Source organism: Terrapene carolina, unplaced genomic scaffold (genome assembly GCF_002925995.2).
Source record: "Terrapene carolina triunguis isolate 2854851 unplaced genomic scaffold, T_m_triunguis-2.0 Scaffold85, whole genome shotgun sequence".
Lineage (NCBI taxonomy): Eukaryota > Metazoa > Chordata > Testudines > Emydidae > Terrapene > Terrapene triunguis.
This window is the reverse complement of record NW_020664436.1, coordinates 43,905,377-43,929,613: the sequence shown is the minus strand read 5'-3', so window position 1 is coordinate 43,929,613 and position 24,237 is coordinate 43,905,377. Positions and strand designations below refer to the sequence as shown.

The following is a 24,237-nucleotide window of genomic DNA, read 5'->3' as shown; positions in this document are numbered from 1 at the left end:
TCTTTAAAAATCTCTTCACAGTAGCCTGCTAGTGTATAAGATAATTAGTTCCACTTTTCTCTTAGCAAAGCAATTCAGTTACTCCCTCTCTCAATTCTGAGATGCTATCATTAAATTACAATATAAGGAATCCAACAATTTGTGAGTTCCTGACTCATGCTATTTCATAAAATACATGTTTATTTATACACAGAAGAATGCATATGCTAGCTCAACATTGTAGCCCCAAACTAAGTAAAACATACACAGCAACAGAATAGTAGTAATTGCAATTCAAACAAAGCTCCATGTCAGGATTAATTTAAAGCTTAATTGTAAGTGTGCAAAGCTTCCACGTATCACCTGATCACATAAGTAAATGAGATGTTGACATATTTAATGGTAGTACAACTAACCATTAAATTCTAATACATTTATTTAGATTTAAAATAATAAAAAGATGCCTATCCAAGGCACGAGATGCCCTAACATTATCAATAAAACAATAAAATTGTATATGAAAGTAATTCAGGTGCTAGCCAGGAAAAAAAAAAAGGTTTCTAAATACTATCTCAGTTAAAATCAACTGCATCTGCACCCACCATATACCAACATGATGCTTAGTGTGTGTGATTTGAAAAGCATGCCATATTCTGTGCACACAGAGTTTGATTCTGATCTCACATTGGTTTAAAGCCAAAGTAGTTACTCCAGTGCAAGTGCAGAACTGGGCCCATGCTTGTTCAGAATTCCCAATGGAAATGCTTTTTGTGTGTGCGAATTAATGGTAACATTTTTCTTTTTTAAAAACTCACCCTCCCCGATGTCAGTGTCATTTGCTGAAGTTAAAGAAGTCAGCAGAGAAACGGTCAGGAAAACAGCAAAGAGCATCTTACACACTACAGTCAGAACTGGAGATCCCTCAAACAGCTCAAAGTCAGGAAACCCTAGTATCTCTTGCCCTTTCAGTTGCTTTACTTGGCTGGAATAACTAGCTCAATGGGGGGTGAGTTTCCTCAAGACTTTTACATTGTGGGTAGGGTTTTTTTTTTTTTTTTTTTAAAGCTCTTCACAGAAATGACCACCTCCCAACTAACGGCTGAATGGGGTCCTGTGCCCAACAATGGGATTCCTAACGTGCACAGAGATAGTCAGTGGAGACCAAGATTACTCACAAACCAATTTCTACCTAGTTTAGTACTGAATTCCTCCAAGACAGAGCACCCACCCACCCACCACACACACGCATTTTTGTCACGTCCTATAGCAGCAGCATAACTCATTCTTTATTAGGCAGGAGTCTAACCTCCCTTATACCTCACTCACTTCATTTATTGCTTTGGTGTTTTATATCCTTGCATTTTGCATTGCAGGCTGTTAATGGGAGCTGTAAATGGCACCAATCCTTGTTGGAAACACATAACAAAGGAGCACAAACTGCTTTGGACTATCTCCCCTCCCCCTCGAAAATATAATGATCCTTTGAAGAGAGGCAATTTTTTGATGAAGGAAATTTTTTTTGTTTTTTTTTGAATGCTACATGGAAAATCATAGTTTCAAGATTCCTATTAAGAATGTGTATGAAAGAACAAAGGTCACCTGGCCACCAGTTACTAGAGTTGAAATATTTATGATACAGTCCTGTTGTGAGCTACCAAAGGGAGCCAGAATCCCGCTCTGCAGCCCGTACGCTCCTGTGCAGTGGAATTGCAGTGATTCTATGCTTTTTAGGCCTTGTGCTGACCCGAAAGTTTGCAAGGTGCAAGATTTCATTTTGTGGGGGACAGTTGTGGAGTTTGCGGCCTCATCCCATCAAGATGTCTGTACAGTCACTGCAGAGAATGACTTGTAAGTCTAATGCATCTGTTTTAAGGACAAAGTCTATCATTTTATTTTGGGGTGCTATACATTAGTACTGCATGGTTTTGAGCTATTACACTCACAAATCTGCAGTCTCGGTTTGGCCAACAAGTGCCAGAGTAGTTATCACATACATTGTTAAAGTACCCGTCGCTGTGGCAAACCTATACAAAAGGGGTCACTTTCCTCAACAGCTGCAAAGCCCTTTACATTTCCAGTAATTCTGTTTGTTTCCACTAAGAAAATAACTATAGTCTTGATTATAAATGCAAGTAAAATATGGCTTGATAAACATTCTGCTTTTTATGATCCTTATTGCCAATGAATGTGTTACATATGAAAAACACATTATCCTTTTCCTATTCATTGTTCATACCTCAGGGCTGGATCATTCTTACTATGGAAGAGGACCTTGGGGGAGGAAATTGTTACAAGGATCCAATGGTCCTCCTCCATTGTTCTATCAAGAGTGGGTTCTGCCCTCCAGCAGGGTAGGCCACAGGACAAGCCCTGAACCTGACAGATGACCAGGGACCTATGGGAGGCCCCATACCTCTTCATTGGCTGAATGGGGCTCTCCTGGCTTGTTACCAGCTGCAAGGTTGCCTCCTTGTTACAGCTGCTTCCAGACCCAAGGAGTTGGAAGGGTTCTGTAGAAATGAAAATACAACGCCAAGCTATGTTTAGGTTTTTCTGGGACTCACCAAGAGACTGAGAGGGGACAACATGCATTCCCCCAGCTGACCCATTTTCCTTTCTCTCTCCTGATGTGGACCAGATCTACAATATGCTCCCCCTGGAATCTGGAGGATAGTGCCACAAAGGAAGCTAACGATCCCCCTTTTGATCTTGGAGCAGGTCATCTATACAAAAGAGCCCCTAAGTGCACAGAGCTGGGAGGCTGGTATCACGAAATGTCAAGGACAAATCCTACACTCTTTACTCAGGTTAAATCCCCATTGACTAAAGAGTGCAGGATTTGATCTGATGTTAGGAAACCATTGCAGAGAAAAGCTACTTGCTGTGCACCTGCATCCGTCATTCTTAAGCTTTCTTTCAGTGGTGTTGGAAGTAGCTAGCAGATACTATGGCTGGACTACACGCACAGCAGCTGCATACAAGCTGGTAAAGTAACAGTGTATGCCTGATTTAAGTGGGAAGAGGAAGAATTAACCCCCTTATTTGCCTTTCCTCTAGGCAAACTTCCTCCTTTTGTCACCAGGAATTGGCCCCTTGTTAATGTACATGAGTCTGAAAGCTCTCTCTGGGCAAAGACTTTGCATTCACGTTAGCTAGGTTACCAAGGTGATAAAGAAAAAGCCGTTCCCAGGAACCATGGCTCCATTTCAGTGTTGTCTCCATCAAATCCAAGCTACTGCTGGATTTAAGTACAGTCCCCTTTGTCTCACACATCAGATTCATTAGATCTATATATCACTATTTGTCCACTGTACTCATGTCTGGGCTGAAAATACTAATTTAGCTCCCAACAAAATTTAACAGGCTGAACAAACAAAAACCCACCATCAAAGAAGGAGCAAGAAAGATGTCAGTTTAGTTGCTTTTATGTTGCATCCTTCCCTCCCCCCCCCCCGTTTCCTTAGCTGCAGCTTGTTTCTTTTGGTTACAAACTTGTCTTATGTGTGCCCAAACCCCTTATACAGCAATGGCACAGTACCAATAATTGTAATTATTAAGATAATATTATGCAAGATGTGGGAAAGGGCCATGTCAATCAGAGTTATACACAGTTGTATGTGTTGAATATGTGTATGCCTGTGCAAGGTGAACTATACAGGAATGGCTCAGGGTTAAAGTGGTGGGGGAGGTAATGTACGTATCTTGGTATTTTTAAGTGTCTAGCACTTGAATACCTAAATAAAATAAACTATAACAATGTCCCAAGTGACTAAGGACAATTTAATTTTGATGGAAATGTTTGTTCTTATCTCTTTTTAGAAATGGAAACTTCATTTAAGCTGCTTGATGGGGCCAAGTCCATTCCTCTGCTTTTTTGAAGCATCCGATATAGTGGCAGATGTCACACATTGCTAGACCTTTGTGGTCACAACTTAAACATAGAAATGTGGGGCTGGAAGAGACCTTGAGAGGTCCTTAAGACCAAATAAACCTAAACCACCCATAGGCACCGACTTCCCCTCTGCCCGATGGGTGCTCTACCCAGCCCAGCCCGCCCCTGCCCCTTCCCACCTCTGCACTGCCCTCACCCCACCCCCATTCCACCCCTTCCACAAAGTCCCCACCCCACCCTGCCTTTTCCCACCACAGCCCCACCCCCATTCCACCCTCTTCCCCCAAGTCCCTGTCCCTGCCTCTTCTCTGCCTCCTCCCCCTCCCTCCTGGAAACTCCTAAGCACCGCCAAACAGCTGTTAGGGGGTGGGCGGGAAGCACTGGGAGGGAGGGGGAGGAGCAGGGATGCGGTGCACTGGGGTGGGGGGAGAAGGAGGCGAGGAGGGGGAGCTTGGCTGCTGGTGGGTGCGGAGCACCCGCTAATTTTTCCCCGTGGGTGCTCCAGCCCCAGAGTACCTACGGAGTCGGTGCCTACGATACCACCCCTACAGATATTTGTCCACCTGCCATTAAAAACTTCCAACAAGAGGGATTCCACAACCTCCCTCGGAAGCCTATTCCAGAGCTTAACTACTCTTCCAGTAAGAAAGTATTTCCTAATATGTAAACTAAACCTCCCTTGCTACAGATTAAGCCCATTGTTTCTTTTCCTACCTTCAGTGGACACAGAAAACAACTGACCACAGTCCTCTTTAGAACAGCCCTTAACATATTTGAACAAAATGTTATGATTTCCCCTTCAGTCATCTTTTCTCAAGACTAAATCTGCCCCATTTTTAAAAAATTTTCCTCATAGGTCAGGTTTTCTAAACCTTTTATCCTTGTTGATGCTCTCCTCTGGACTCTAATTTGTCCACATCTTTCCTAAAGTGTGGCACCCAGAATTGGACACTGTACTACATCTGAGGCCTCACCAGTGCCAAATAGAGCGGGACAAATTACCTTCCATATCTTAGATACAACACTCCTGGTACTGTACCCCAGAATATTACCCTTTTTCATAACTGCATCACATTATGGACTCATTCAATTTGTGATCTACTATAATCCCCAGATCCTTTTCAGCAGTACTACTGGCCAGTTATTCCCCATTTTGTAGTTATGCATCTGATTTTTCCTTCTCAAGAGAAGTACTTTGCACTTATCTTTATTGAATTTAATCTTGTTGATTTCAGACCAATTCTCCCAAATTGTCAAGGCCATTTTGAATTTGAATCCTGTCCTCCAAAGTGCTTGCATCATCTTCCAGCTTAATGTCATCTGCAAATTTTACAGACATACTCTCCACTCTATTATCCAAGTCATTAATGAAAATACTGAATAGAACCAGACCCAGGACCAACCCTGTTAGCCCCACTAGATACACTTTCCCAGTTTGACAGCGAACCATTCATTGATAACTACTTTTTGAGTATAGTCCACTTGTGTATACACCTTACAGTAACTTCATCTAAACCCCAGTTCCATGGTTGGCTTATGAGAATGTCACGTGGGACTGAGTCAAAAGCCTAACTAAAAATCAGGATATATCAGATTTACTGGTTCCCACCTAGGTACTAAGGCCAGTAATCCTGTCAAAGAAGGAAATTAGGTTGATTTGTCATAAACTAGTTCTTTAAATATCCTACAATGAATTTCATCAGGCCCTGCTGAATTGAATACATCTAATTTATCTAAATATTCTTTAACCTGTTCTTTCCTGATTTTAGATTGTATTCTTCCCCCCCTTCTTTCCTTAATGATTTTACCTAGAAATGGAGAGACAGGGTAAGAGTTGAAGAGGATTGAACAGATTATTGCATTTCTCAGAGGAGGTTGGTAGGTTTATTTCTCTGAAGGAAATGCTGATAATTTCTGGTAGCAGTGGGCACAGTTCTTAGTGGTGTAGGATCTGTTGCACATTGGGGTTTGTTTGTCAGGACCTCAAGCTTTGAGTGTGAGGGGATCAAATTCCAGAAGGGATAGCAGGTAAAACACTCTGGTCTTGATTAAATAGCTTTTCTTTGCTTCTTTTACTAGACGGCATAGTTCCAGAGAAGGTCTTTGTGTTGTTAAGAATACCATCTGCATTGTAATCATCTGCCTCTAGGCCTTTACCTAACAAAGTTAGTTGATGAACTATGGTGATCTGTTAGTGTAAAGAGAAGGCCAAGGGTCAAGCAGTTGTACTGTCCTAGTAGCTCATCAGCCCTTTGGCTGTTTAGGTGGGTGATTATCTTCCTAAGGCATGCTGGAAACTTAAGCTTCAAAAGATTTTGTGGGCAGACAGACTTTGGTGATTCATTTCCTTAGTGGAAAGAAGGTAGGACAGTTTCACAGGGATGAGATGGTGGTTGGATGACGGGTCAGGACACTTTGAGAGAGTTCCAATATCCACTCCCGAGCTGACAATAAGGTCCCGTTCTGAGAGTATGGTATAGAAACAGTTTCTGAGAAACCCATCGTTTCCACGTGGGTCTAAAGCTGATGTCTTTGGGTCCTCTCCACGTGCAAGTTGAGGTAACCAAGAACATGATACCATAAGCAGAACCCCTCCTCCCCTACTTATACACAGAGCCTCCTATAATGAGGAAGAAAAACAGCAAGAGACTTGATGAACCCAATTGGGGCCCTCACTTAGCAGATCTAACTTACAGGAGATGCACTTAGCATGAATATAGAAAATTCTGAAGTACACAGGCCATTCTGCAATTCGTGCAAAAGGAAATTCCACCCTAGAACAAACATTTCAAAATAGGTCATTTTCAGCTGACATGGGTTGAGTGTCCCTTTAAATGTGGTGTTGGCAATTGGAAAAATCTTGTATGTAGGCTGAACAAACTGGAAATGGAGTTGTGGAGACAAAATGCTATTGTTAGAGAGCCATTTTTCTGACCAGAGCTACAGTTTAATCTGTAGGACTCTGTTTGGATAGTTTCTTTTACCCATAGAAGGCTAGGGAAGTAAGTTTGTTCTTTATTCCTTAACTACCTCTGAGAGTGTTAAATCCAACTGGAAACCCTCTTCACAGTCTTGTATATAAAGTAACAACACTGGCAAGCAGTTTTGTTGCAATGCCTTATGGGTACCTATGCTTTTCCCCCTCCCTCCAATGAGAAGGAAGAAAACACTGGAACTAGCAGTTATGTAGTGCTTGGGATTTATCAAAATATAAATCAGGGTCTGGGATTTGAACAAAGCTGTGAGTCTAAATGATTACTTAATAATGCAACTGCCTCTCCAAGTCTTCAGATGATATTGTTCATGCTGTAACAAGCTGGAAATATAAAGTGCTTAGATTGAAATTCAAAATTTACTTCTGCAGTAAACAAAGAGACAAAGAGGAGACGTTATAGTCACAAAAAACGTACAGTGGGGTAACAATGGGTTAAACTTTTCTTTAAAAAAATGTTTCCACTCATCTACACTCTTTAGTTCCAATAAGCTAGTTTTACAGTAGCTATTTAATAGATTGTGACTCATCTGCCCTAATGTCATTGACCAAATACACTCATTCTTTGTAAGAGATTAAGCAAGCTGGGGGCGGGTGTGTGTGGGGGGGCGAGGAGTGATTTTTTTTGGCCTCCTTTTTCCCAGCGTGGGATTCCCATGGTCATGTACCATAAATGAGGGCTATTCTTGTAAACATCTTACATGTCCCAGACAACCAAAAAAGGAAGAAAAACACGGTGTACTGACACAGATGCTTTGCAGAGCAGTGTGTCAGCATGTATAAAACTAAAGAAGCTCTTGTAACACTTGTATTTCAAGCAATAAGCGTTCTGATTAAAATTCAGAAATAGTCAGAATCTTCTAGTTAATCATACTTTTCACAGACTCTTCTGTTCACGTCCTTACCACAATTTAAGGGAATGTAAATTTTAAGCTCAAACTTTATCACGCTGTTCAGTCCACCCAAAACATTTCTCCTCTAGTTTATCACAACATTTGTATTGGAGAAAATAACAGTGTACTTGCTCTAAAAAGCAGCTGTATGGAGCAAAAGCCCAAATAAGGAAAATTTTTGTATATTTGCAGACAAAACAATGATCCTGGAAGAAATAATGCAGACATAGGGAGCATTAATTTGGTGCGAGTTGTTCCGAAGGGCATACGGAAAGGGTTGGAAAGGAGGAGGTTTGAACTGCCCCATGCAGATCCTGCAGGTGTGCTCTAAAAGGTAACTAGTTCACATTAATGTAGTCCACAAGACGAGGTACCTTTTAGACAATGCAAGCAGGGTCTACACACAGGGCAATTAGAGCACAACAACATTAGTGTGCTTTACAAATCACACCCTTTTGGCGCACTGTGCAGACAAGCCCATAGTTTCTGAAAAGAAGTGAATGGGGAAAGAGAAAAGCACACAGACACCAAATGAGTATAAAATGATGGGTAGCTTAATTTTTTTTTAAAATTCTATAACAAAGGAACCCAAATACTTACAGCAAAGCAGTAAAGTAGTCATGGCTTCAAGAATTTTTAAAAATGTGTTCAACTGATTCAGTTTTTTTACTGTTATTTCAAGACCAATATACATATAAAAGGCATAATTTATCAAGATAACACTGCAGTAAGTGAACACGAAATCTAACTTGCAATGAAACTTCTATGGTGTTACATAATCTGCATGAATACCTAAAAAGGGCATTATGAATACCCAACTAGTTAGTAAACAGTTTATTTTAAGTGTTATCACTAAGAGGTGCAATCCTTGAGAGTTAAATGCTGAGAACCCTAGAGCCCTTGCTATGAGGGTATTCATACTCAATAATGCTTTGTAGAGTAAAAAACCGAGAAGCAAAATACTCTGTTCAGTTTCTCTAACTCCACTTTCCCTTCCCCCAAAGCAAAGCTTTACTCTGAGTGAAATCCTGGCCGCATTGAAGACGGTGGCAAAACTCCCGTTCACTTCATTGGAGCCAAGATTTTACCCTCAAAAGTCCAGCTCAAATGTTCTTTGGAAATAAAATCCATTGTTTTGTATAGTGTGCAAAGTGCAATATCTCTCCAGTGCTATCAGAAAACGTGCTGATAAGGACATAGCCACAGAATCAAATGAAAATGATTAAAAACCTTACTAATGCTAGCAATCCTAACAGAAGAAGGGTGTTTGACATCTACAGGAATTTATGACAGGTCAACTGATTTAATACAGATGCTATTACTAAGACATGTCCCTTCTGATTTCACTGAGTCAAATCAAAGTTGTTTCACTCAAGTTCTTCAGTTTCTTCTGTGAAAAGGTCTGCCAGATCAGCCACTGTCAACACTGAGGCTTCTGATTGTTTCATGGAAGAGCTGGTGTGGCTGTAGGGAAAATTTGCATGAGAGTTAGAGAACAGACTGTGCAATAAAGAAAGAACATGCAGTTGTAGATTGTCTAATATTTATACTACAGTGAACATCACAAAGGAAGGTGACAATGAAGGGTATGTATACAGTGTAGTTGTAGCCTTGTTGGTCCCAAGGTATTCGAGAGACAAGATGGGTGAGGTATTATCTTTTATTGGTCCAACTTCTAGTGGTGAGAAAGACAAGCTTTCGAACACAGAGCTCTCCTTCAGCTCTGGGAAAAGTACTCCAAACATTACGGAGCTAAATGCAAGGTGGAACAGATTGTTCAACATAAGTAGTTAGTACATATTTTAAAGGGACCATTTAAGGTAGAGTGGCCTGTTAACAGCTCTGCAGTGATAGGACAAAAAGAGTGGGTTAGTAGGTTACAGACCACAATGATTCCTGCCTCAAATATTTACAAAACGATGGACCGCCCTCAGATATCCATCCCAAACACATAAACTTATCCATTTCATCCTCACCCATAGCAATTTTACATTCAACAACAAACACTTTGTCCAAACCATGGGAACAGCCATATGCCAACCTCTTCATGGGCCACCTTGAAGAAGACAAATGCACCACAATACCAAGGATATACCTCAAACACATTGATGATATTTTCATCCTCTGGACAAATGGCTTAAACTCCCTCATAGATTTCCACCACAACTTCAACAACCAATCCCAATCCATTAAACTCCCCTGGACACCACAATCACCTTCAACAATGGATCCCTACAGACAACCATATACAAGAAAGAGATCACCATCCCTACTTCCAAAGATCCAGTATCTACCCCAAACACACCACCAAATCTGTTATCTACAGCCAGGCACTCAGATACCACAGAATATGCTCCCAAGAGAAAGTCTGGGATATATATCTTAATATTCAAAACTGCCTTCACCAAACGAGGACACTCCACCAGAGTAGCAGACTGAATCATGGAATGGGCCACCCAAATATCCTGAGACCCTGCTTCAATACAGAAATAAATCTCTCTCTGACTGCATGCCCTTAGTTGTCACAGACCACCTTACACTGGAACCCATATGGGGTATCATCAAAACAACTACAACCTATACTCAATGGGGATCCCATCCTAAACCCTCACTTCTGGCCTTCAAATAACCCCCCCAACCTCTCCAAGCTCCCCACAGACCAGGACACACCAACTGCCAGAACAACAGATGCAAAACCTGTAGACATATCTCCACTGCTGTAATGATCAACACTTTCCACGGATCTTACATGTGCCCATCACGACATGCAGTATACCTCATCCACTTCACTAAACGCCCCAATAGCAACTATGTGCGTGAAACCAGATAATCACTATGATCTCAAATTAACTCATACAGGAAAATGATAGAAGACAAAAACACCATATCACCTGTAGGTGAACACTTTTCACAAAATGATCACTATATGTGACCGATCAATCCTCATCCTCAAAGGAAACCTGCATAACACTTTCAAAAGACAAATCTGGGAGTTTAAATTCATAACTCTGCTAGACACGAAAAATCATGGACTGAACAGAGACACTGGATTTATGGCTTACTGCAACAATCTGTAACCCACTATCCCCCTCTTTTTGTCTTATGACTGCAGAGGTGTTAACGGGCCACTCCACCTTGAATGGTTCCTTAGAATTTGTGCTAAACAATGTGTCACCTTGCATTTAGCTGTGACACTTTTCCCAGAGTACCTTCCCCAGACCAGAAGAGGAGCTCTGTAAGGCTCACTAGCTTGCATCTCTCACCAGCAGAAGTTGGTCCAATAAAAGATATTACTTCACCCCTCTTGTCTCTCTAAGGAAGGGTAGGGTTATTACCATGTTCAACCAAAGCAGCATGAACCATCCTGTTTATTATGTGGAGACCACCTTACAAGTCTTCTCACTAGGCAATTTTAAAGACAAAGCAATTAAAGTAGTCTGAGCAGATATTCTGTTGTTCATATTATTCAGTACTACTCAGATTAAGAACACAAGAATTGCCATATTGGATCAGACCCAAGTTCCATCTAGTCCAGGACCCTGTCTGACAGTGACCAGTAACCATATGCTTCAGAAAAAGGTGGAATAATCTGCCCCCAGTATGAGATCCTGATCTCTAATAGTAAGATACTGATGTAAACCCTGCTTTGTACATCTTCCCAAACTACTACAAATAATAAAAAGACTCATCTGGTGTTTTTGTTGTTTGGGCAAGAAGCAGAATACAATAGTTTTGCTCCTCTGCAGCTATACTGGATCTGCAGTTTTTCTAGTCACAAAAGCTTGGTTCTGTGAACTAAATGGAGGGAACTGTGCAGTTAAAGGGTTTATTTTTTCATAACTTGACTATTACTATGCTATACAACTGGAAATTCTCATCTTGTATTTGTTTGGAGGAGTAAGGGTATGGTTATGAGGGGTAGGGCATCATCCTTATCTTTGAAAGTATTGTCTCATCAATTTTCTGCATCTGTACCATTCTAACGTTTTTGCAGGTAAAAATTCAAATAATTTGTCCAATGGTTAAATACCATGATTAATAGCAAAAATTTGGGAAGAGAAATTAAATCTCATGCTTCAGGGCTTACGTCAGTCGCTTACTATTAGATATAATTAAAATGCCTGGGTAATAAGGGTTTCTTTCCCCCGAAAGAAAAAAGAAATGTCTAGTGTAAACCAGAAATGTAACATCCACATCACATTACAATACAAGATTTGTTCAAATACCAGCTTTTAAAGCTTAACCTGGTACACATCTGTACCATTCTAATGTTTTGGCATGTAAAAATTCAAATAATTTGTCCAATGCTTAAATAACATTATTAATAGCAAAAACCCTATCCACCTTAGGTCTAGTTCACCGTTGCATTAGTCCAGTTTTATGATAGTGTAATTTCATTGATTTCTATGCAATTATACTACTGTAAAACTGGAGTACTGAAGACATGAATCTGGTCTCACATTTATGGCTATTCAACACACATATACACCTCTACCTCGATATAACACTGTCCTCGGGAGCCAAAAATTTTTACCGCATTATATCAAACTTGCTTTGATCCACCAGAGTGCGCAGCCCCGCCCCCCCAGAGCACTGCTTTACCGAGTTATATCCGAATTCATGTTATATCGGGTCGCGTTATATTGGGGTAGAAGTGTACCTGAATGGTTCGTGACCTTGGAGACTCTTCTGGTCTCTTAATTAAAATGTCTGGCCAGTAACTGGACTTATTTACATTGTGTTTCTGTTTCAAATCACTGAATACCAAATCCAGGTTAAAGTGTCAATTTTTCAAAGCTTTGCTGAAAACATTTTGGGACTTTAGTCAAAACATTTCAGAGCTGAGCAAAAGTTTATGACTGAGTAAAAACTTCACAAATATAATGAATACAGCATAATAACCTCTTAAACAGAATGCAGGGTGTATGTATGAAAACTACTTTCATTTTGGTGCAATATTAGCATGCTTTTTAGCTCCCCGCCCCACAAAAAATTACCTTCTCTCTACAGTTTTCAGCATCATCTGCATTCTTTCTTCTATTGTTGCTTTTATCAGGAACCTGTGAACAATGGTGGGCCTGCATGTTTAAAAAAAATAAAATTGAGCACTGGCATATTGTCATAAGATTGTCAAGAAATGTAGGCCCAAATTTTGGCCTCCCTGCAAATTATTTTAACCTTGTTGAAAGTGTCCTCTGGATTTTAAAGGCCCAATCCTGTAAAGTGCTGAGCAACCTCTACTGAGAGTAAAGGGTGTTCAGCACTTCCCACCACTCAAATAGCGACTTTGCAAGATCAATGATTATAAAAATAATTAAATAAAACCCTAATAGACAGTGGGTAAAATTCTGCTCTCAGTTTTACTAGTAACAATAAAAAGGGTTCAAAATGTATATTATGTGCACAACCCTGCCTAGGGACTGAGAAGCACAAGCCCAGGAGCTCAGAGGCATGATTCCTTCTATAACTCCCAGGACCAGATTAACTCATCACTTGGTCCCAATCAAACATATGCTTCTGGGCCCCTACCCTGTTGGAGAATAAAGTAATTTCTTTACCCAGTGCCCTCCCCTTTGCTTGGAAATGGCAAATGAGCCTCAGCTGTGTGTGAGGAATATCTCTGCCCACTCATCCACTTATGTGGGGATGCACATGAACAGAAAGAACTTCACTTACTTGAGTGATTGGTAGGATTGCCAACCCTCCAGGGTTGTCCTGGAGTCTCCAGGAATTAATCTTTTATTAAAGATTATGTCATGCGATGAAATCTCCAGAAATACATCCAACCAAAATTGGCAACCCTAGTGATTGGTGTTGTGATCTGGCACAAAGTGGTGCAACATCTTGTGAAGTTCTTTCAGTTCGTGTGCAAATCTGCATCAGCAAATATATATAAATATAAATAAGTGGGGGCCCCGGCCCAGGGACATGCCTAGTTTACCTATGCATTAATCCAGCCCAGGTAACTCCTCAGCACACAGGGGGAGCACTCCTGCAGCTACACCTCGTCAGGGAATGTGGCCTGCTCCTCCCTCATATGCTGGGCCTGCTCCATAGACTAGCACAGTATGTGGATGGGAAAAGAGTCCTGCCTTCTCCCGGCCCACTTTGGGGTGATGTACACATGGAATGGGGATATGGAGGAAGCATCTCCTGAACTTCCCTGAGTAAAGGGATTGTGACAGGCTCCTTGCATGCTGTCTTGAAGAGCCCCCTTTTATGAGGGCCAGTCATAATCTGGTCCTGAGTAATGAACTCAGTCCATTGTTTGTATAGGACCTACAATGTTTTATACTTTGTTGCTTTTGAGCCCGTCCAAGAAAGTGAGCTCCAGGTAATGACTAATTAAACCTCATTTTCAGAGCTGTGCTGATGTCACTAATGCAGATGAAAACCAACACTTTCTTTGGCTTATGTGCCATATAAAAAAGGGTAAAAAAATCTGATTGCCAAATGGAGAATAGCAAAGCTAAAGGGAAATAAAAAGAATTTTCAAGGTCCTGAGCGGGTGAAACAGAGCAGAGTAAAAATCAAAATGTAATATCTATGAAAATAGCTGGAGATCCTTCTGATAATACGTTTTTTTTAGAATAGGAATTTATATTAGAAAATGAAGAGCACTAAACACTGCTCAGTTAGAACCTGATTCAAAGTCCATTGAAGTCAATGGGATTCTTTCAAGCCCTACTGTAAAATTTACTAGATAAAGTCAATAGAACTACTCATGTGGGTGAAAGATAAGCATGAGCACAGGCCTATGCAGGGTAGGGGTCTAAATCTGGAGTAACTCCAGATATATGCTGGTGAAACAACAGAATTTGGCCCTTACTACACATTTAACTTATACACAGTTCTCTTCTTGACTCAAGGCTCCTTACAATTTTATTTTCATTATTATTTTATTAAAGTGTACAACACAAAAGACAGTTACCTTTTCCATAACTGGTGTTCTTCGAGATGTGTTGCTCATGTCTATTCCACAATAGGTGTGTGTGATCGCCAGGTGCACCGGTACCGGAAGTTTTCCCCATAGCAGTACCTGTAGGGGAGCGCCCCTAGCGACCCCTGGAGTGGCACCTCTCTATGGCGTGGTATAAGGGGTGCTGCGTGCTCCCCCGCCCCCAGTTCCTTCTTGACAGAGGGGAAGGAGGGCGGGATGTGGAATAGACACGAGCAACACATCTTGAAGAACACCAGTTACGGAAAAGGTAACTGTCTTTTCTTCTTCGAGTGATTGCTCATGTGTATTCCACAATAGGGGATTCCAAGCTATATCTGTTAGAGGTGGGTAGGAGTTCACAAACTCTTGGGACGGAGGTCAGCCCTGCCAAACCCAGCATCCTCGCTGGTCTGGAAGACCATTGCATAATGCGAGTGAACTAGTGAACCCAAGACCATGTGGCAGCCCTGCAAATGTCCTGAATGGGGACATGGGCTAAAAAGGCAGCCGACAAGGCTTGCGCCGTAGTCGAGTGTGCCCTTACAATTGACAGTGGAGGGATTCCCGCCAGGTTTTAACAGGTATGGATGCACGAGGTGATCCAGTTGGAGAGCCGCTGAGTGGAGATCAGCCAACCCCCCATGCGTTCGGTCGAGGCGATGAACAACTGCGAAGAGTTCCTGAATGGCTTAGTCCGCTCCAGGTAAAAGGCCAGAGCCCGTCTCACATCCAGCATGTGGAGGCGGCACTCCTCACTGGACGCGTGGGGCTTGGGGCAGAGGACCGGCAGGAAAATGTCCTGACCCATGTGGTAGGCAGAGACCACCTTCTGGAGGAACAAAGGGTGTGGGTGGAGCTGGACCTTATCCTTATGGAATACCGTGTATGGGGGCGCGGAGGTCAGGACCCTCAGTTCCGAGACCCGTCTAGCCGATGTGATCACCACCAGGAAGGCTACCTTCCACGAGAGGTGTGACCAGGAGCACATAGCTAGCGGCTCAAAGGGGGGGACCCGTCAACCAGGCCAGTACCAAGTTCAGGTCCCACAGCAGGACTGGGGTGGAAGGCTGATATGGCCGCCAAGTGCACCTTGACGGACGAGGGCTCAGACCTTGGGCTCGAAGGTGAAGGTGGTAGTCTAAAATGAGCTGGATCGGGGCAGCCATGGGGGAAACGCCCCGCTCAGCCACCCACCAGGAAAACCGGGACCACTTTGCCAAGTAGGCTCGATGCATGGAGGATCGCCTGCTTTCCAAGAGGATGCGCTGAAACCCTTCCAAGCACGTCCTTTCCTCCCTGCCTAACCATTGAGCAGCCATGCCGTGAGGTGGAGTGCCGCTAGGTTGGGGTGGAGGAGGCAGCCCTGGTCCTGGGAGAGCAGGTCCGGGCGGGACAGTAACAGCCACGGTGGGGCGACTGCCAGGCTCGTGAGGGTCCTGTAACAACGTTGCCTGGGCCACGCTGGGGCAATCAGGAGGACCCTGACCCTGTCCATCTTTATCTTTTCCAGAACCTTGCCGATCAGCGGGATCGGGGGGAAGGCATAGAGAAGCTGGCCTGACCAGGACAGGAGGAAGGCATCGGAGATCGCGCCCACTCCCAGCCCCCCCCTGCTCCCCCCCGGAGCACAACCGGGGACACCGGCGGTTCTCTCGAGTCGCGAACAGGTCCACCTGGGGAGTTCCCCACTCTTGGAAAGGCAGTGCACCTCCTCTGGGTGTAGAGACCACTTGTGCTGAGAGAAGTCTTGGCTCAGGCGATCCGCCTATGAGTTCCGGGAGCCCGGTAGGTGGTAGTCTGTATGCAAATGTCTTGGGCTATACAGAAGTCCCACAGCCTGGGAGCTTCCTGGCAGAGGAGCGGGCCCAGCCTTGCCTGTTGATGTAAAACATTGAGGCCGTGTCGTCTGTGAGAACCCTGATCACTCTGCCCTCCAGGTGCGAGCGGAAGGCCGCGCACACCTGCCGGACCGCCCTGAGTCCCTTGACGGTTATATGCAGGACAAGGTCCTGCGCACACCACAGACCTTGGGTCTGAACGTCCCCCACATGGGCTCCCCACCCCAGGACCGCTGCGTCGGACACCAGCTCCACCGATGGGGGCCTGCCCCTAAACGGGACCCCGTGGAGCATGTTCCACCAGGGAGGACCACCATTGTAGGGAGGGGATCACTGGCTCGGGCACAGTGGGGACCTGGTCCATCCTGTCTCTGGCCTGGAAGAACACCAAGGCCAACCAGAGCTGGAGACGCCTCATTCTGAGTCTGGAGTTGCGAACCATATATGTGCATGCCGACATGTGACCCAGGAGCTGGAGACACGCTCTGGCTATTGTCACGGGGAACTTTTTGACTGTGTCGATAAGCCCTTTCAGGGTCTCAAATCTGTCCGGTGGGAGGGAGGCCCTGGCCGATGTCGCGTCCAGGACTGCCCTGATAAACTCTATGCATTGTACCGGGACTAACGTGGACTTGGTGTCGTTCATCAAGAGGCCCAGGGTGGCGCATGTGTACAGGAGTGCCAAATGATCCCGCACCTGCGACTGGGAGCTGTCCTTGACCAGCCAGTCGTCCAGATAGGGGAAGATCTGAGGCCGCCACCACAGACATGCACTTTGTGAATATCCTGGGACCAGTGGACAGGCCAAATGGGAGGACCGTAAATTGGTAGTGCTCCTGCCCAACCGTGAAATGGAGGAAACGCCTGTGCCCCTCAAATATATGAATGTGGAAGTATGCATCCTGCAGATTGAGGGCGGCGTACCAGTCACCGGGATCCAGGGAGAGGATGATGGAGGCCAGAGAGACCATGCAAAAGTTGAGCTTTATCATGTACTGGTTCAGGCCTCGCAGGTCCAGGATGGGCCTGATGCCCCCTTTGGCCTTCAGGATAAGGAAATAGCGGGAGTAGTACCCCTTGCATTTGAACTCCGCTGGCACCACTTCCACCGCTCCTAAGCCAAGGAGCCGCCCCACCTCCTGCTCGAGAAGGGCCTCGTGAAAGGGGTCCCCCAGGAGGGATAGGGCGGAGGGTGGTTGGGCGGGGTAGAGGTAAACTGAGGGTGTAGCCCCGGGAGACGGTGTTGAGGACCCAACGGTCCGAAGTCAGCTGTGACCACTCCGGGAGAAAAGCACACAACCGGTTGGAGAAGGGAAGCTTTATTGTGGGTGGATCCCTGATGAGAACTGGTAGGGGGCCCCCGGGCGTCCCGTCAAAACCGCCATTTCCCTGTCTATTTGCCTTTGGAGGACCCAGGCTAAGGGGCAGGCCGAGACAGCCTCTGCATGCATTTCTTATAGTCCCGTGACTTTTTATAAGGGGGCTCGTATTTAGAGTGGGTGGCCTGGGTGGGAGCTTGCTGAGGCTTAAACTTGGTCCTGGCTGGAGCCGGGACGTAGAGGCCAAGTGTCTTAAGTGTAGTGCGGGAATCTTTCAGGCCGTGCAATTTCATGTCCGTCTGTTCCGCAAACAGGGCCTTGCCATCAAACGGGAGGTCTTGCAAGGAGTTCTTCACCTCACTGGACAGCCCAGACAGTAGGAACCACGACGCCCTCCTCATGGACACCGTGGAGGCCATAGACCTTGCAGCCGTATCTGCAGCATCCAACGCTGCCTGCAGGGTTGCCCTGGCAGCCGCTGTACCCTCCTCCACCAGAGCTTTGAACTCATTCTTCTCACGCTCCTGGAGGGAGTCCTCGAATTTGGGTAGAGGGCCCCACAATTTGAACTCATACTGACTCAGGAGAGCCTGATGGTTCACCACCCTTAACAGGAAACTCGAGGACGAATAAACCTCTCTCTCAAATAAGTCCAGCCTTCTTGAGTCTTTATTTTTCGGAGTAGGGGCTGGTTGGACCTGCCTCTCCCTGTGGTTGATCGACTCGACCACCAGGGAGTTGGGGGCAGGGTGGGTGTACAGGTATTCATGCCCCTTGGCAGGCACAAAGTACTTCCATTCTGCCCTCTTAAAAATGGGGGGCAAGGAAGCCAGGGTTTGCCACAAGGCGTTTGAAATCTTTGCCACCCCTTTGTGGAGTGGGAGGTCCACCCTGCTCGGTACTGAGGCCGATAGGACATTGAAGAGGGAGTCCGAGGGTTCCTCCACCTCCTCGGCCGGAAGGTTGAGGCTTGATGCCACCCTTTTCAATAGTTCCTGGTGGGCAGTCCTCCTGAGGAACAGAGGGAGGAGGGGCCGTAATCGCCTCATCAGGGGAGGATGAGGATGCGGGAGCGGTACTCTGTGTACCCACCGGTACCGGAGGTCCCACCACTTGGTCGCCCTCCGGGCGTGGAACCAAAGATGCACGCCCCACCGACTCCTTTCTGGGAGGCTGGGAAAGGGAGGCCGACGGTCTTTCCAAGGCTCTGGCCACCGAGTGAGCCCGCACCAGGGGCTGCGTTGGGGGCCACGGGGCCCATTGGTACCACGGTGTCGGCCAAGGAGCCTGGTGCCATTGTACCTGCTGTGGCACCGGTAAAGCAGGCTGTTCAGCCTGACTAGCCTGTCCCCAATCGACTGATGACTAATAAGGGAGGCCGGGCTGGCGTACGACCTGCTGCTGTCCCTGGACCGGGAGGAGCAGTGGTGTCGGGAACGGTGCTGACCACGAGACCGTGATCCCGACATGGAGGAACAGTACCGCCAGTAGCAGCTGCTCCGCGATCGGCTCCGGCGGGCGGATCTGCGATGGTGAGGTGTCGGCGATCGACGCCTGGGACTGCAGGAGCAGTGCCGTGGCAGGGTCTTGAAGCAAGACGAAGAACAGGAACAGCGTTGATGCCCCTATCGCGACGGGCTACGGTAGCCTCTCGGAAACGAAGACCTCCAGTGCAGTCTGTCTCGGTCTCGATGGGGCCTGCTCCCCTCGCGAGGTCTACAGTCCCTCGAGGTGAAGCGGTGCCTGGAACCCCCATCAGTCGGAACCCAGCCAGACAACCTGGTGGGGGTCAACGGTGACGGGCATGAACTATGCACGGGACGGTCGCTGAGTGGCGAACGGCGTCGGGAACATTCCCTCGACCGCAAACAGTACTGACCAGGAGACGACTGTGGAGATCCAAGTGGTGGCTTGCCTTTGGACTGGGGAGCCAATGGTGGTGGTGCCCCTGGTACCGGCAGAGATATAACGTCCTGGGATGCTTGCAGGGCCTCTGGCATGGAGGGCACCCAGACATCCGGAGAAGCCTGCGCTGAAAGGGCAGGGCTACTCCACTCAACCTGAGTCGGAGGCCTGGAGGCTGACGAGGACCGAGAACTGCCCAACGTGGGTCTAGTCTCCCCCCTGGTCTTGCTCCGGTGCCTTGGTGGAGAAGACCTCTTCTTAGCCTTCTTGGTGTGCCCCGCGGACGGGGAGCAGTGCCAACTGGTGGAAGGCACCGAAGGGTCGCCGCGCATCAACACTGCGGTACCCAGTGCCGACTTGGAGTGGCGCACTGGAGTCGGGGTCAACGCCGACTCCATCAGAATGGCTCGGAGCCGAATGTCCCTTTCTTTCTTGGTCTGAGGCTTGAAAGATCTGCAAATCTTGCAGCGATCGCTGAGATGGGTTTCCCCTAGACAGCGTAAACAGTACGCATGCAGGTCACTCACTGGCATCAGCCACCTGCAAGTGTTGCACAACTTAAAGCCCGGGGCACGCCCCGGCCTGGGCGCACTAACTAAACTAACACTAATCTAAACTACTTCAATTACAGGTACAACTAACTATGAGCGAACAAGCGCTCAAGAGGAAAGCTGCAGACAAGCTGGAGCAGAGCAGTTCCGATGCACCTTCACTGGCGGCAAGAAAGGTGGGGGGAGCACACAGCACCCCTTATACTGCACCATAGGGGCACCACTCCAGGGGTCGCTAGGGACGCTCCCCTACGGGTACTGCTAGGGGAAAACCTTCCGGCACCAGTGCACGTGGCGAGCACGCACACCTATTGTGGAATACACATGGGCAACACCAAAATAGCAATACTAAAAGTTGTGCAGATTCATTGATCATCTATGCTTGAGATATTTAGATAGTAGTATAAAAGAACAGTGTCAATTTAAAACCTAGCCAATTTAAAAAATTAGATATTACACCTGGCCCTTTTGTCCCTCTGCCAGTCTGTAGTTTAACAGTTAAATTTTCCTATTTTTAAAACTATTTCTCTTCCCTGAGGTTCTGTGAGACCCCCACACAAACAATAGAAACTGACTATACAGTGGAAATTGCATTTGATAGTGCTTTGTGTATTGTCAGTTTCACAAACTAAGCAGACATCCATTTTTCCAGTTATAGTTAAACAAAAAAGTTTAGAGGAATCTTAAGTGGTTTCAATTAATAATGGCTACCGCAGAAAAATCTAAGAGGGATACTTCTCGTAATAACAGGAAGTAGCATTTTAAAAAAGAAGATAAAAATTACTACTTTCATAAGTTGACAGTGTCCCTTTAAGGAATGACTGTATTGTCGTACAGGTGTCATAGGTTGCTTACACAAGTGAAAGTGCTAAACACGCTCTCCTACAGTTTTAACAGCTGTAGAATATAAGCAATGATCATCAATGTAAAGCTTAACATCAGTAGGTATCTTTTAACCTGGTTAAAAAAAAAAAAAAAAAAACACATGACCAATAAAGTATTTGGGTTAGACTGTCTCCTTCCACAGGAAACAGAGTCTACTGGAAACTTCAGTAGGTTCATAAGGTTTTTTTTTTTTTTTTTTAAACTACATGGAGCATTCCATGAGTACAGTGTGAAAACCTCACAATGCTCATTTCAAGAGACCCGGAGGGTGGGCCAACTCTTCCTCTATGCTCCAAACAGACCAGGGGTGGGCCAGATCTGGCCTGCCAGCCATTTTAATCCGGTCCTCGAGGTCTGGGGCTTGCCCTACTCCGGCTCTCCAAATGGGGAGCAGGGTCGGGGGCCGCTCCACGTGGCTCCTGGAAGCAGCGGCATGGCCCCCCTCCAGGGGCAGCCAAGGGCTCCACTCTGTACGCTGTCCCCGCCTCAAGCACCGACCCCGCAGCTCCCATTGGCTGGGAACCAGCCTCCTCATCCTCAGCTCCACCCCAGAGCCTGTACCCCCAGCCGGAGCCCTCACCTCTTCACCTCCCCGTGCCCCAATCCCCTACCAGCCTGGAGCCCCCTCCTGGACCCTGAACTCCTCATTTCTGGCCCCACCCAGGAGCCTGCACCCCCAACCAGAGCCCTCACCCCCTCCTGCACCCCAACCCCAATTTTGTGAGCGTTCATGGCCTGCCATACAATTTCTATTCCCTGATGTGGCCCACTCCTGAAATAGACCTACCACTTAGCCCATTGCATGGTGTCAAGTATCAGGGGGTAGCCGTGTTTGTCTGTATCAACAAAAACAACAAGGAGAAGGTGACACCTTAAAGACTAACAGATTTATTTGGGCATAAGCTTTCGTGGGTAAAAACCTATAGCATCCTATGCATCTGAAGAAGTGAGGTTTTTACCCACGAAAGCTTATGCCCAAATAAATCTGTTAATCTTTAAGGTGTCACCAGACTCCTCCTTGTTTTCACTTAGCCCAGTGTTTCTCAAACTGGGGCCGCCGCTTGTGTAGGGAAAGCCCGTGGCGGGCTGGGCCGATTTGTTTACCTGCCCCGTCCACAGGTCCAGCCGATCGTGGCTCCCATTGGCCGCGGTTTGCCGCTCCAGGCCCATGGGGGCTGCTGGAAGCAGCGGCCAGTACGTCCCTTGGCTTGCGCCGCTCCCAGCAGCCCCCATTGGCCTGGAGCGCCGAACCGCAGCCAGTGGGAGCTGCGATTGGCCGGACCTGCAGACAGGGCAGGTAAACAAACCGGCCCAGCCCACCATGGGCTCTCCCTACTCAAGCGGAGACACCAGTTTGAGAAACACTGACTTAGCCTGACCACCTAGCTTCCTCAGGAGCCAGACCTACTCCCAAACATATACTTTATCCCCCTCCCCAAAAGGGGGGTAAAGTGGAAGGGGAGCTCACAGCATTTCCAAAGCTGATTTCCACTCAGAAATCCAACAGCACCCTCGGGAGCATTTTGCTGGAAATGACTGCTCCTCATTTCTATTCATCTACCTCTGACTCTTGGTTCACTTCCTTTGGACCTGTAGAATCCAGGCCCTGCACTGTTTGAGAGCGTGCTTTCACAGCTCCCAGGGAAGATGGAGCTTACAACTGAGTCAGTAGCAATCTCTCCCAAATCTTTAATGTGCTTCACCCACTTTTTACTGAGTTAGGCTCAATTGTGGCTACCTAAAATAAAGGGAAGAATTGGGCCTTTTATGTTTTCCAGCCCAACCCACCCATTTCCCAGAACTACATGCAGAAGGGCCACACCCTTGCAGAGTGGCTTGTTTTTATTAGAGTAAATATACAATTAAATGATTATGATCACTAATTAGAAAAAAAAGAATTTTTAAGAAGTTTGCGTTAAAACACAACAGCAAAACTGAATAGAAGAGAAGCCTACAAGGAAAAAAATATTGTTATGCTTCTTTTTTTCCACATGTAAGGCATGTGGTTCTTGAGATCAAAACAGTTAAGCTAGTAAGATATTGATCCCTTCTGAAATACCCGCCATTCAGATAAAATCAAAGAGAGTTTGTAAAGCTAGTGGCTAGAGCTTGAGATATGGAGTCAAGACATAGATCTGGATCTGACTATGTGGTCTTAGGTTCCTAAGACACTTAGGCACTTACAAAAACTTTGCCCTGTGTGATTTACCTAAGTCCCACTGACTTTCAATGGGACTTAGTGCTTAAGTCACTTTTGAAAATGAAAGCAAGAGCTTAAGTCACTTAAGTATTTAGGTTCTATTTGAAGATTTAATCCATAACCATTTTGTTCCTCAGTTTATCCATCTGTAAAGTGGGGATACCTATTATACGTCCTCACAGCTTAGAGATTCTCAGAAGGAGGTTGCCACATCAGAGCATAGCATTATTTTAGACTGGCAAGGCAATATAACAGCAATTTTAAGCAACATTTATTTTAATTCTTACTTTGTTTGTCCAATACGATGCACTCTGCCAATGGCTTGAAGTTCATGTGCAGGATTCAAAATGGGCTCCACTAGCAGAACATGAGTTGCCTCAATTATATTTAATCCATTGGAACCAGTATGAAGGGGTAGCAACAAAATATTGATCTTGGGATCATATTTAAATGCCGAGAGGTTCTCCTAGAAGATAAACACCATATTAGCATTTCAGTGGGAGTTGTTCCTGAATAAGGAGTGTAGGGTAGGTACAACAATCAGGATCCAGACACCCCAGGATGAAGAATAAGAAATTGAATCAACTAATTGTATACAATATTATTGTACTATAAAAGTGTGAGTAATGTCTGTTAGGAAAGCTGGTGACTTTCTGGTCATTAATATTACTGAGTGATGTATGTACACTTAGTGTGTAAAGAGTTAGATATGTATGCTGGGAATATGTTCCTAAATCATGGTCAGACTAAGTAATCCTAGTAGAGTAGATAAATAGGTTCGTCCCGGACAAAGGAATGTGGATTTGCCAGTCTGCCGGGGTCAAGCTTTGTAAACTAGAGACA

General features: G+C 45.7%; 2 protein-coding genes across 2 annotated transcripts in view; both read right to left on the bottom strand.

Moving 5' to 3' along the window:
- LOC112120677 (alpha-tectorin-like) overlaps nucleotides 1-870 on the bottom strand; it is a 32,372-nt gene extending 31,502 nt beyond the window's left edge. Inside the window, exon 1 of the mRNA XM_029911047.1 lies at nucleotides 795-870. Within this exon, the coding sequence (XP_029766907.1) occupies nucleotides 795-870 (76 nt within the window). The remainder of the gene's footprint in view (nucleotides 1-794) is intronic.
- A 7,441-nt stretch (nucleotides 871-8,311) lies between these two features.
- The window catches only part of SHPRH (SNF2 histone linker PHD RING helicase), a 131,841-nt gene continuing 115,915 nt past the window's right edge, over nucleotides 8,312-24,237 (bottom strand). Inside the window, exons 28-30 of the mRNA XM_024219896.2 lie at nucleotides 23,682-23,860; nucleotides 12,754-12,834; nucleotides 8,312-9,220 (exon numbers count right to left, since the gene is read on the bottom strand). Coding sequence (XP_024075664.1) covers nucleotides 9,124-9,220; nucleotides 12,754-12,834; nucleotides 23,682-23,860 — 357 coding nt within the window. The 3' untranslated portion in view covers nucleotides 8,312-9,123. The remainder of the gene's footprint in view (nucleotides 9,221-12,753; nucleotides 12,835-23,681; nucleotides 23,861-24,237) is intronic.